The sequence below is a fragment of the Equus asinus genome, chromosome 28, assembly GCF_041296235.1.
Source record: "Equus asinus isolate D_3611 breed Donkey chromosome 28, EquAss-T2T_v2, whole genome shotgun sequence".
In the NCBI taxonomy this organism is placed as follows: Eukaryota; Metazoa; Chordata; class Mammalia; order Perissodactyla; family Equidae; genus Equus; species Equus asinus.
The window spans coordinates 32,742,365-32,755,718 of NC_091817.1; the positions used below are offsets into that span (position 1 = coordinate 32,742,365).

The 13,354-nt window shown below is 48.1% G+C and overlaps 1 protein-coding gene across 13 annotated transcripts in view; it reads left to right on the forward strand.

Annotated features, from left to right (window-relative positions):
• Nucleotides 1-13,354, forward strand: part of RIPOR1 (RHO family interacting cell polarization regulator 1) — a 43,158-nt gene that overhangs the window by 11,063 nt on the left and 18,741 nt on the right. For 4 of the 13 annotated variants that reach the window (XM_070500389.1, XM_070500401.1, XM_070500398.1 and 1 more), the window contains 2 exons: nt 874-988; nt 1,117-1,556. In XM_070500389.1, coding sequence (XP_070356490.1) covers nt 1,517-1,556 — 40 coding nt within the window. In that variant the 5' untranslated portion in view covers nt 874-988; nt 1,117-1,516. The remainder of the gene's footprint in view (nt 1-873; nt 989-1,116; nt 1,557-13,354) is intronic. The other 9 variants (XM_070500390.1, XM_070500394.1, XM_070500399.1 and 6 more) reach the window with 4 other exon arrangements.

Here is a 13,354-nt window from a genome sequence, read left to right on the forward strand (position 1 = left end):
ATAAAAATGCTAAAAAGACATTCTTAAGACAAGTGAGGACGATACTGCTGAATTACTGTTGATTTCATTAGATGGGATGATGGTGCTGTAATTGTGTAGAGACATTGGGGGTGGGGAGCAGGGCCAGATAATTCTCCTGGGATTTTTGCCGCATTTCTCGCCTCTGCCACTAGATGTCAGGAGCACCATACCCCTTCACTTGCAACAAGCAACAATGTCTGAAAAAATGCTTCAGGATTAAATAATAATGATGGTTGCATCACATCATAAATATACTAAACACACTGGACAGATGTAAATATGGCAAAATGTTAACCATTGGTGAAACTAGGTGACAGATGTGTGGGTTGTTCATTTTACTATTCCGTCAGCTTAGATTTAAAAATTTTCAAAACTGGCACCTGAAGTTTCACCGGTTTGGATCCTGGGCACGGACATGGCACCACTCATTGGGCCATGCTGAGGTGGTGTTCCACATGCCACGACTAGAAGAACCCACAACTGAAAGTACACAACTATGTACCGGGGGGCTTTGGGGAGAAAAGGGAAAAATAAAATCTTAAAAAAAAAATTTCAAAACCAAAGGAAAATAATTCAATTTCAGAATTTCTGTTTACAGCATCCCAAAGGACCTATGACAGGTGCCAGTTGTGCAGCCTCCTTTCAGATGGGATTGTCATAAGTGCCTACATTGGTTGAGTTGCTTGGGTGCTTCATCCTTCAAGGAAAGACTCATATCTCCTCCTCACACCTCTCTCTTTGTCTCTCTCTCTCCGTCTCTCTCTCTCTCTCTGTGTCTCTCCTTCTGTGTCTGTCTGTCTGTTTCTCCTTCCCCCCCTTCCCCCACCCTCTCCTGCCTTATCCACCCCAAAGCTGCCATGAACATACTGGTCCCGTGCTACCCACTGACCTGTGGAGAGAAAGGCATCCTATGGACTGTCATCCAACAGTCTGGGTACAGATGATGGACTGTGTCAGTTTCTTTGTGGTGAGTATATTCCCCTGTGGTGGCTTTAAAACATAATCAGAAAATTCTTTAGCGCTTGTCCCGTTAAGAGATGGGGTCATGGGGCCGGCCTGGTGGCGCAGCCGTTAAGTGTGCATGTTTGGCTTCAGCGGCCGGGGGTTCACCAGTTCGGATCCTGGGTGAAGACATGGCACCGCTTGGCAAGCCATGCTGTGGTAGGCGTCCAACATATAAAGTAGAGGAAGATGCACATGGATGTTAGCTCAGGGCCAGTCTTCCTCAGCAAAAAGAAGAGGATTGGCAGCAGATGTTAACTCAGGGCTAATCTTCCTCAAAAAAAAAAAAAAGTGATGGAGTCTATGTCCTGTCTCCTTGAATATGGACTCTGCAACTGCTTAACCAATAGAATATTGTGGAAGTGACACTGTACCAGTTTCCAGATCCAGGCCTTAAAAGACTAGCATCTGCCATGTCCTCTTTTGAGATACTTGCTCTTGGAACCCAGCTGCCATGCTGTGAGGAAGCCCAAGCCACCCTGTGGAGAGGCACATGTGGAGAGAAGCAGCATCCAACACCAACTTGAAAGCATGTGAGTGAGTCATCCTGGAAGTGGATCCTCCAATCCAAGCTGATGCTGCGTGGGGCAGAGACAAGCTGTCCTTGCTGAGCTTTGCCCATTTTGCAGATTTGTGAGCAAACTACATGATTACTCTTGTTTTAAGTTAGTAACTTTTGCAGTAGTTTGTTTGCGGTGATGATAACTGATGCATCCCCTGTCCCCCAAAGTGAGGGCCCCAGGCTTACAAGGCAGGAAGTGGGCCAGCTCTTTATCCCTGAGTGAGGACCTAGGTTAGCACTCATTCCTTCAACAAGTATTTATTGAGTGGCCACCAAGTGCTAGACACTATACCAGGGGCTGAGGAGTTAGCAGTGAATGAGATAGACCCAGCCTGCCTGGTGGTCACAACTCTGGCACACTAATGAGAGGGCTGTAGCCTCAGTGTGAGGAAGGGGGAGGGAGAACGCCTAGGGGAGATTATTTCTAAGCTGAGACCTGACTCCGGAAAAGGAGTTAGCCATGCAAAAAAGCAGGGAAAGGGCAGATGGAACACCATGTGCTAGTTCTGGGGAAGACTGCCAGATTTGGCAAATAAAAAATAAAAATTTAACACCTGGGGCCGGCCCCGTGGCCAAGTGATTAAGTTCACGCGTTCTGCTGCGGCGGCCCAGAGTTTCACCGGTTCAAATCCTGGGCGTGGACATGGCACCGCTCATCAGGCCACGCTGAGGAAGCATCCCTCTTGCCACAACTAGAAAGACCCACAACTAAAAATACACAACTGTGTACCGAGGGGCTTTGGGAGAAAAAGGAAAAATAAAATCTTTAGAAAAAAAAATTTAACACCAGTTAAATTTGAACTTCAGATAAACAGTGAATACTCTTTTAGTATATACGTATGTCCCATGCAATGTTGAGGACATACTTATACTAAAAAGTTGTTCATTATTTATCTGAAATTCAAGTTTAACTGGGAGTCCTGCATTTTATCTGGTAACCCTAGTTCTAGGGCAAAAAAGAGAGAAAAACTCATGATTTCAAGGGGACAGTTCAGGAAGCTGGATGAAGCACAGTGGCAAACAGGGCGTAGTAGTATGAGAGATAAAGGTGAGCGGGAGCAACCTTGCCAAGGTCCATTTTGAATTTCACCTTGAAGCAATGGGGAGCCATGGGAGGGTCTAGAGCAGAGAAGGGACACAATCAGATTTGTGTTTTATAAGATATTTGGCCTACCACATGGAAGGGGGAGTAGAGAGCCTGTAGACAGGGAAACCAGGAGTCCCTTGGCCTGCAATGCTCATACTCTGCACTGTAACCACAAGGCCATGAGAATGTTGAATGTAATCCCCACTGTACGTTTTTCTTTTCTACAATATGTGTTTTAAGCTATAAATCTTCCTCTAACCACTGCTTTCGTATATCCCACAAGTTTTGATATATTTAGTTTTTATTATCATTCCATTCAGAATGTTCTCTAATTTCCTTTGCAATATCTCTTTGACCTCTGGATTCTTTACACATGTGTTGTATCATTTCCAAATACTTGAGATTTTTCTATCTCAGTGTTGTTTATTTCAATTTCTTTCCATTGTGGTCAGAGAACATACTCTGTACCTTCTTTAAGTTTTATTAACGTTGTTTGAAGGGTGAGCATATGGTCTATCGTGGTGAACGTACCACGCTTGCTGGAAATGAATGTGAGTGCTGCAGCTGTTGCATTTAGTGTCTATAAATGTTAGTTACCGTCAGGGGAGTTGATAATGCTCTTCGGATCTTCTATATATTTCTTTACCATTTAGTCCAGCTATACCATCCACTGGTGGGCATGGGGTGTAAAAATCTTCAGTGATTGTTATGGATTAGTTTAGTTCTTTCCTTTTTGTCGGTTTTTTCCTTCAACTCTTTTGAAGCTCTGTTATTAGATACATACACATGTGTGATTATTATGACTTCCCAATGAACGGGTCCTCTTATCCGCTTGGATTTCCCTCTTTAGCTTGGGTAACGCCCTTTCTCTTGAAGTCTACCTTATCTGATATTAATGTAGCCAATGCAGCTTTATTATGCCCCTTGTTAGCTTGGTATATGTTTATCTATCCGTTTACTTTCATCTTATTTATGTCTTTATACTTAAAGTGAGTGTTAGTGTAGACAGCATATAGTTGACTCTTGCTTTTTTATTCACTTGAGACTCTCTGCCCTTTCCTTGGCATTTTAGTACATTTACATCTAATTATTGTACAGATTATTGATATGGTTGATTTAGTTCTATGATTTTACTATTTGCTTTCTGTTTTCCCATTTTTTGCCTTTGTTCTTGTTTTGGTTTTGGAGGAGGAATACATTTTGGCTGTTCTTATCAATTTATCAGGTGACATGGAAGATTTCTACTTTTGTTATTTCTAGCACAAGAATGAACTTTCCTGCAGGTCCAGGCTGCAGTATGAGCAGTCCTGGCACTTGAGCCAAATGATCAGGCAGATGCCATCATAGAGAAAGATGTGGGATCCTTGGGCAAGTCCCAACAGGAATGTAACAGGGAAGACCTTCAGGTCTGGTTAAGGCCAGGCCATCTATATTAAAAAACTATACAACGTTAGAAGAGTAATTCCTGACCTTGGCATTGACTGAGTTCATGATCTTGGGTTATCAAGTGACCATGTGGCTAGAACTACCCATGATGACCTGGGTACTGGCAAATCCACAAAATCATTAGGTTGGCCAGGCCAAACAGCAAATCCATCCTTATTTAGATGTGGTATATCCCAGATCAAGCTTGGGCAGGTCCAAATAGTACAAGTAATCTATATAAACAGGTGGTTCAAACACCAATGTCACCTAACACCATTTCACTGATGCTTCTCACTCAGCTCACACCCATGCATTATGTGGGGTGCCTAGCAAACTAACAGAGTGAGGGGAAAGCCCAAATTTGGTATAAGGATGTGTTGTCTTGGTGTGAAGGAGACAAACTGAAAATGACCTGCTCTTGCACTACACCCCCAGCTGTGGGGGGAGGTCTTCTCAATGGACAAAAGTCTGAGCAAGGCACCTAGTGGTTTAGAGGTGAAAGCAGGGCCTGCTTCACAGGCCTGAGAGCTATGTAGTCACACAGGGCTCCCGTTCAAAAGTGTCCCGTGGTTGTTTATTGCTCTGCTGTTGCCGTCTTGAAATTCATAATAGTTTGAACAAGGAGGTTGCATTTTTATTTTGCACTGAATCCCACAGAATATGTCTGGGTAAAAGGTTCCAAGACCAGGGCAGAGTAGAGGAGCCACAGGATATAGACTGCCTTGACTTGCTTGTGCCATAATACTCAAGTGTGTGTGTGTGTGTGTACTGTTGTGTCTGGTGCATATTAAGTCCTCAAGTATTATGGCTATTGCCACTGTATGTTATTGATGATGGTGACGGTGATAAGAATTATTGGACTCTTCCAGAATTGTTTTTCAAATCACTTAAGCCTGGTTAATTCACTATCTACAAGCCATCCTTCTCCTTTGTTTCGCTGACCCATTTGCAAAGAATTTTTAATTCAAGCAGTGCCTGTGGCATCCCTCAGGAACTTAACACAATACACACCTAGCTTTTTATTTATTTTTATTTTTATTGTTTTTTTTTTAAAATTGACATCTGAGCTAACAACTGTTGCCAATCTTTTTTTTTTCTTCTCCCCAGATCCTCCAGTATATAGTTGTATATTCTAGTTGTGAGTGCCTCTGGTTGTGCTATGTGGGATGCTGCCTCCACATGGCCTGATGAGCAGTGCCATGTCCGCACCCAGGATCCAATCCAGCAAAACCTCGGGCTGCCAAAGTGGAGCGCACAAACTTAACCACTTGGCCACGGGGCCAACCCCCACACGTAGCCTTTTAAATACCCACTAAAATGTTGCACACCTTCATTCAGATATTACCCCCATTTGTCCAGTTGTATCAGCAGTCCCTAAAAGCTGTCCCCCCCACCAGCTGCCACAGATTCTCTCAGAGTTCACCCAGCCACACATGCTCACACACTCAGGTCATCTGGCTGAGTATGGGTGATGTCTACACAATTCCCCTCCCATTCGATGTGAAAAATTCATACCAAGGACAGCTACTATAAAGGCTGCATATCTGCAGGCTGCAGACTCTATAACTTGCATTTGAAAGTTTTAAAAATTATTGCAAATTAGAAAGTATGTGCGTCATTCCACTTCGGTGGCCCAGGGTTCACTTGTTCAGATCCCGGGTACGGACCGATGCGCTGCTTGGCAAGCCATGCTGTGGCAGGCATCCCACATATAAAGTAGAGGAAGATGGGCATGGATGTTAGCTCAGGGCCAGTCTTCCTTAGCAAAAAGAGGAGGATTGGCAGTGGATGTTAGCTCAGGGCTAGTCTTCCTCAAAGAAAAGAAAAAAGAAAGTATGTACGTGTGTAATTTCTCATGGCTAGGAAGAATGAGAAGGCTTGAGATATTGAAAGTGCGTTAGAAATATTCCTATAGTTTTCTGGATTTCCAGGGAGAGCTGGAGGTTGTCATTATATGGAAGCTTAGCCAGGAAAAAAAGAAGATTTTGTGTCCTTGTGGAGTCTGGAGATTGGGGATCTTCGCAGTGTTGCAGACACCCTGGGGTGAGCCCCTGGTGGTCCAAGGGTCCTGGTTTAATGAGGGCTGCCTATGTCAGAGGGAAAACCAGCAATTTCACTGCCTCTCATGATACAACAAATCTGGGGTTTTAGGTAAGAAAAGCCAGGGCTGAGAGAAGATAGGGGTGAGACATGATGTCACCTGCTCCTGTCACGTTTCCTGCAAGAAAACCCGTGGAGAAGAGACTCCTGGCTCAGTAAATGAGTCACTGGCTTTATAAGCCAAGAGAGATGGAAAGCAGATTCCAGGAAATAAGCAAGGAGGAATCTTGGGGAAAGTGTTCATCTTTAGTGTGAAATTGTCAAGCCTCTAGGCTCTTGTGGGAACTCGAGGAGAAAAACAACAGTGAGACAGACTAGAGAAATAGCAAGGAACCAGACAGAGCTCCAGTGAGAGCCTGTGCCTTTGGACAATTTGGAATAACCGACTGAGATGGCACCGACTCAGCAAATTATCCTGCCAGCTTCAGACAGCAAGAAAATTTCCCAGTGTTCCAAGGTCAGCAGTTGTTCAAAATCCAACAGATATTTACTGAGCACCCATCGAGTTCCTGTGGTGGGCACTGGGCATGGAATAGTGTAGGCATATGGTCCCTGGCCTACAGAGCTCACAGCCATTGAGCAAGTCATCACACTTGTGCTAAGTGACAAGGAAGAAGGTTTGTGGGTGTGAGGCCACTGTGTGAATCCAAGAAGGCTTCTTGACACCTAGGTTAGGATTGTCCAGACACAAATAAGGACAGGCTAAATTTCAGGCAGAGACCTGGAACAGAGAGAGCAGGGCTATTTGGAAGAAGGGAAAGGAGAGCAATTTTGGGAACAGAGGTCCAAGAAAAAGACTGGATGGGTCCTTTCTCTTCTCCCATTTTGGGTTATTTGTTTGCTTAGAAAATTTGAGGAGGTGCATCTCCTAAGTGCCAGGCAGCCTGTTTGGCACTTTTTGTTTATTTACAGATCAATTCAATTCACCAGTGTTTACTGAGCTCCCTGAGAAAATGAGCTGGGCCCAGCCATGGAGCAGGCAGAGGGCATAGTAAGAGCAAAGGCCCAGAGGTGGGACCCCACAAAGCAGTCTCAGGAAAGTGCCAGGAGTCCCTCGGGGCTGGAATAGGGTGAGGGAGCTGAGGCCTAAAGGAATACCCAGCTAGCTGATCTTCGGACTTCATCTGGTGAGGAGCAGGAGGAGTCCTGGAGAGGTCTGTGCCCTGAGAAGCTGAGGTTGGATGGGGGAGGTCCCACCTCAGCACATTCTCTTCTGTGTGACGTTGGAGATAATTAACCCTGGGACCCTGACAGCTGCCACTGCTACCCTTCAGGAATTTGGACCCTCCCTGCATGATATCTAGGCCATACTCCCGCTGCACAGCTCTGTGGGAGAAAGGAATCTCATTAAATCCTTTCATAAGATGTGCTGGCCTGGGGTCAACTGCACACCAATCCCTTTTCTGGGACAGCCTCTACCAGCACCCTGGGCTCTCAAGAGCCCAGGCTGATGGCTGCCTTCCCCCAAGGCCAGGAGCCTACCAACTCTCTGCCGGTCAAGGTCCTACAGGCCCTTAAGGATCCTGGCTCAGCTCACAATGGCATCTAGGGGAGCAGGGGAGCCCTGGAGGGGAAGGTAAGAGTCTTGGGTCCCATCCCAGCCTGGCTACTAGTTCACTGTGGTGACCCTTGGGCATGGCCCTCCCCTCTCTGCACTGAATAACTTTTGCGATCTAGGACCTCTGAGTCTGAGTGATCAGGCACAGGGTGACTAAGCCTTGGTGTGTGGGGCCCTGGACAGGAGCAGGTGGCCCTTTCGGAAGGGGAAGCAGACAAAGGGTGTGATGGCAAAAGCATAGGGCATTGTAAGAGTGAAAAAAGTTTCCTTACTAGCCTGGGGTCCAGGGAAGGTATCCCAGAGGAAGTGGTGTCTGAGCTGAGACCTAAAGGGTGTACAGGAGTTAGCCAGGTGAAGGAAAGAGGAAAAAGATGCATAAACAGCCTGTGCAAAAACGTGGAAGTGTAGGAAAGCAGGGTATATTCAGGGAGGGAACAAAGAAGTTCACTCTTAATGGAGTGAAGACCTCCTGGGGAAGAACTGGCCAGAGATGAAGGGGAAGTAGGGAAGTGAGAAGGGACAGGGTCCAATATGCAGAGGCCATCCAGCTGCCCTGTGGAGACTGGACCAGGCCAGGTGAAACTGAGTATGCTACGAAGCCAGAAAGGAGGTGCAGGTATACCCTGGTCAAGGGTGGGGCAGCAGGGGTAGGGAGTATGAGGCAGACTTGATGGCTGATGGGGTGTCAAGGGAAAGATCACCCAGGCTAACATGAGGACTCAAGAGGGGGAGCACTTCTGAGGAGAGGACATGGGGTCGGTTTTACACAATGAGTTTGGGGTGCCGAAGGGTCATCCTAAGGGGGGAAATGAAGTGAGAGATGAGGGGCTGAGACTCAAAGCATCACTGTGGGGATGGAAACAAGGCCCTGGAAGTTGTCAGGATGGCCTGGAGAAAAGTATCGAGGATGAAGGAAGGGGGCCCAGCACCCTGGGGAGCCCACCGAAGGACATGAAAAGAGATAGCCAGAGAAGCAGCTAGAAATCCAAAAGGAGCAGTCACAGAAGCCAGAGGGAGTTTCAGAAGAGGGGGAGGATCATCTGTGTCCAACACAACTGGAACAGGTCAAAGGAGGAGAGGACTGAGAAGTGGAGGGTCAGGGAGCACTTCCCAAGAGACTTCAGAAGGTAGAGCAGGTTTTAATGGTGGTGGTGGGGTTCCCAGTGACCATGATCTACAACCAGGTCTGAATGTGAGCAGGGCCACTGCATAGGGCTGAACAGGTTGTGCACTGCACACTCCGTGACTATCCATTCACAGAAACACGATTTGGGATAAGGGAGCACCCCCTGGAGTTGGGTGATATTTTGTGAAGCCTATAACTGCAGTGTGGACACTTCCCACACGGTGGCACCAAAGACCAATGCTGTACTTCTTGGGCTTGGCTGGGGAAGGACAGGGGTCAGTTTGGAGATCCTCAGCCCCAAGATCATCGTCTGATGGCTGGAGGGTATTGCCGGATGCCTGCTGGCTAGGACTCTCCCCACCACGAGGCCCTCCAAATCTTTATCAGAACAGTTCTCCCAGAGGTAGGAACTCAAATAAACCACACATTGCAGTTTGTCACGGGGCCAGGCCTGAAAGAGTCCCCAGGGGAGCAGCTCATTCCCATGATCTGGGAAAGGCACAGACGTCCCTCCCACTTGCCCCTTAGGAGAAGGGAGTCAGGAAGGAAGGAAGGACTCCTGGCCCAGCCTGTGGGACAGTCACCCCACCCCAGCACGGTCCTGCTCACAGGTGCCCCTGGAGGCCAAAGCTGAATCAGCGGGGACAATGGTAGAGACAGCTCTACCTGGGGCAGAGTCCCCAGGGAAGTCCCCTGTGGAGCCTGGTGACCCTGTACTAGAAACTTACAGACACCGGGTACAGGGGCTGGCCTGGAAATTCCTCAATAAGTAATGGCCAAGTGGTCTTTGAAAACGATGATATGTGCATTGCAAACCATTCTTTGTATAAGTAAATACGAAGAGGAAAATAAAACCAGGTGAAATTATAATGCCCTGAGATGATGACCACTGCTGGTGCAGGGATGAGCCTCCTATCAGCTCTCATGGCCAGTGGATGCAGGTTTGACCTGAGGAGACTCCTGCTACAGGAGATCAGGTGGCTGTTCTGGTGCTTTCCCCACTCCTCCGTGACTTTTGTGTTGAGCACCTTTCCCTATGCACAGACATAAAACTCTCACCCCCTACCCTACCCGACCTGACCCTCCCGCCTCTCGGACTTCCTTTCCCTGGAGGCCTAAGCCCATGTGACTCAAATACAGCAAGCTCATTCCCACCTCCGAGCCATTGCCCCTGCTGTTCCCTCTGCCTGGAACACTTTCTCTGGATCATTCCTTAACTGTTTCCTTCTTGTCATTCAAGTGTCGTCTCCAATGTCACTGTCTCAAAGTGTCCTTCCCTGACCACAGTGGCCCCTCAGCCCCATCACTCCAAATCACATCACCCTACTTTGTTTTCTCCATAGCTCTTCCCTCTCTCTGAAGTCATCTTATTTATGTGTTAACTAGATTATTCTCTGTCTCCTTTGGCTGGAGAGTAAACTCCTTGAGAGCAGAGACCTTTCCCGTCTGGTCGGCCACTGTGTCCCCAGCATTCACAATGATGCCAGGCACATGGTAGGGGTTCAGTCTATGCCCAACACCATTTTCAGTGGCCACACAATATTTCAGCATACATGAACCTCCCTGTGGACTGTGTCATCCCTTTATCCCTGACTAAGCAAGCCAGTAATCAACATCCGCAGGCACAAGTCTTTTCTTGCCTGTACAACTCTTTCTTTGGGATAAGTTTCTTGCAGGGTGAAAGGGGGGGTTGAACCTGACATTGTGAAAAAACTACTCGTAAACACTCAAACCAATTCCCATTTTCTTGAGAGTGTCCACTCACACATCATGTCTATCACCGCCAATCTAACAGGCAAAAAAAAGTCTCTTGTTGTTTACATTTGCATTGTGTTGGTTATTAAAGAGATGAGCACCTCTTCAAATTGCAATTTTAATGAGTGAATGGATGGATGCAGTTAAAGCATGAGAAAAGAGAAGTGGCTCCAGGAACTACAAGGTGAGAGTGGTACAGCCAGGATGTGGGGCAGCATCCCTGGCCCTTGCCCTTTGACACTTAACAGTGGAAAGCAGAGTCCAGGCTTGGGCAGGAGGGGGTGTGGAGGTTGGTGGGAGGTACATACGTACCCACAAGCCCCATACTTACCCCCTCTCCAGGTGTGTCTGCCCCACCACTCACTCAAGTGTTCTAGCAGGGTGTGGCACCTTTCATCCTCTCTCACTTGACTTCTTGGTGAGCCAGTTGACCACTGTCCCCTCCAAAAGCTGTCTCCAGCCTAGACTCCATTTTCCTCTAGCCACATGTCCCACTGCCTTCTGGATACCTCCTCCTGGATGAATGGTCCCCAGCATCCTCAGATGCCACCTGCCCAAACTGACCATGTCACCTTCCCCTAACTAGATCCTCCATGACTCCCCACATCATTGAAAACACCACCATCCACCCAATGCCCAGGCCCCAAACCCCAGTATTATCTAGGCTGCCTCCCTTTCCAGACCCCGCATCCCATCAATCACCCAGCCCTCCATTCTGCTTCCTGAACATCTCTTGAATGTCTCCTTCTCTCTATCCCCACTGCCCCGACCCTGGCCCAGGCCACCATGACCTTGGCTGGAAAATAGCATCAGCCGCTTGCTGCCACCACCTCCCCACTCCATGTATTGCTTGAGTGACCTTTGCAAAGCATAGATATGACCACAAAATTCCCCAGCTTAAAGCCCAGTCTCCCCGTCACCCAAGGGTGAAATCCATGCTCTTCAGCCAGTCTCTTAGGCCCCTCGTAACTGGCCCCATCCCCAACACATACACAATTCTCCAGCCACATTAAGCTTTTGCTCCCCACCAGCAAAGGAGGCTGCTCCTCTCTCCTGTGCCTTGAACTCTGCTATGCTCTCTGCCACAGATGTTCCTTCATGGACCTATCCTCTGCCTGCCTAGGGAGCCCCAACAACTTGCCATGATAATGCCCCTTCCCTGCAAAGCCCTTCCTAACGAGCACACACACATTCTCTCTCACATACACGGAAACGTGCACACAGATGTGGTCACACTCATGCACACACACTCTCACATTGGTGACACAGGAGGTGCAGAAACTCAAGGATGTACATGCCCTGATTGACAGTGAGCCCTTATGAGCAGGGACTGGGTGGCCTCACCTCTGGTCCCCCTAATTCTGGTCCCTCCAGGGCCAAGCACACAGCAGGGTCCATGAACACTTGTTGAATATCTGGTGAATGAATGAATGCTGCACACACTGCCTAGGGCCTGTGACCCAGGCACAGTAAAGGACAGGCTTCCATTCTGTCACCTCACAGGAAACTGGGGAGAGCTGTGACCATGGGGGTTATGCAGTGGCCTGAAGGAAGCTTCTATTTTTCTGTGTTTGGAGACTTGAACTGTAATACTTCCAAAAGTGGAACTAGCTGCACCGTATGTGAGGACCCTGGGTTCACTATGGTTCTCACCACTCTGCCGTGTATTAGAGGGATTTTTCTCAGGCCAGAGCCCATCCTTTTAGGAATGTGAACTGCTCGAGGTTAGAAATGGTGATGCTTCCGTGCTCTGTCCCAGCTCCCAGCCCAGCGCCAGGCACAGCATGTGCTCAGGGAATGATGCCTCACTCAGACAGTGCTGAACTGATTAGGACCCAGTGAGCTGAGTGGGAGCTCAGACTCCACCTCTTCCTGACACATGACCATGGAAAGGCTATTTTCCCTGAGCCTCAGGTGGCGCCTCTGTGAAATAGGTTTTAGCTGTGTCCTTCCTTCCCTGACTCACTGGTTGTGGGGAGAGGCCTCCATCACCTCGTGGCCCTCAGACGCTGTCTCTCCCTCAAGGTCCCTGGGCAGGAGGAGAGGGCCAGGTGAAGCCTCAGGTGTCCCATCTGCTCACTACAGCCCCATCCATGCCTGGCCCTGGTGGTCACAGGATGGGGAGCCAGGCCTGGTCACAGACAAGGACAGTCGGCAGTAATGGGTGCTCAGAAGAAGTGAGTGGGAAGCCAGAGGACACAAGTTTCTTGGAGGAGGTGACATTTGAGCTGTTTTCCAAGTGGATACTGGGGAGGAGAATCCCAGGCAGAAGGGAGACTGGGAGAAGAGGCAGCGGCTAGAGAGTGCAGACCATGTCCACAGGCACAGGTAGGTTGGTATAGTGGAACCAGAACAGCAAAGGCTGGCAGGACAGATGGGAGATTAGGAGGTGAGGTCATCTCAGGCCAGATCTCCTGGGTCTCAGAGGTCCTGCTACAGTCTGGACTTATTCTGAGGGCAATGGGGAACCCATATGAGCTGATTTATGATTTAAAAGACAACTCACGCTGTTGAGTGGAGAACAACTGTAGGGGTCAAAGGTGGAGGCAGGAAGGCCAGAAAAGATGGTGGCACCAGGCTGGGTGCCAACTGAGATAATGCAGAGATGTGGCCAGACACAGGACAGAATGACTGATTAGAAAGGGCAAGGGAATCATCCATTAAAAGTTGGAATTTTCTGGAAGTGGAATTCTAGAATTCCATAATGAGACTGAGTTC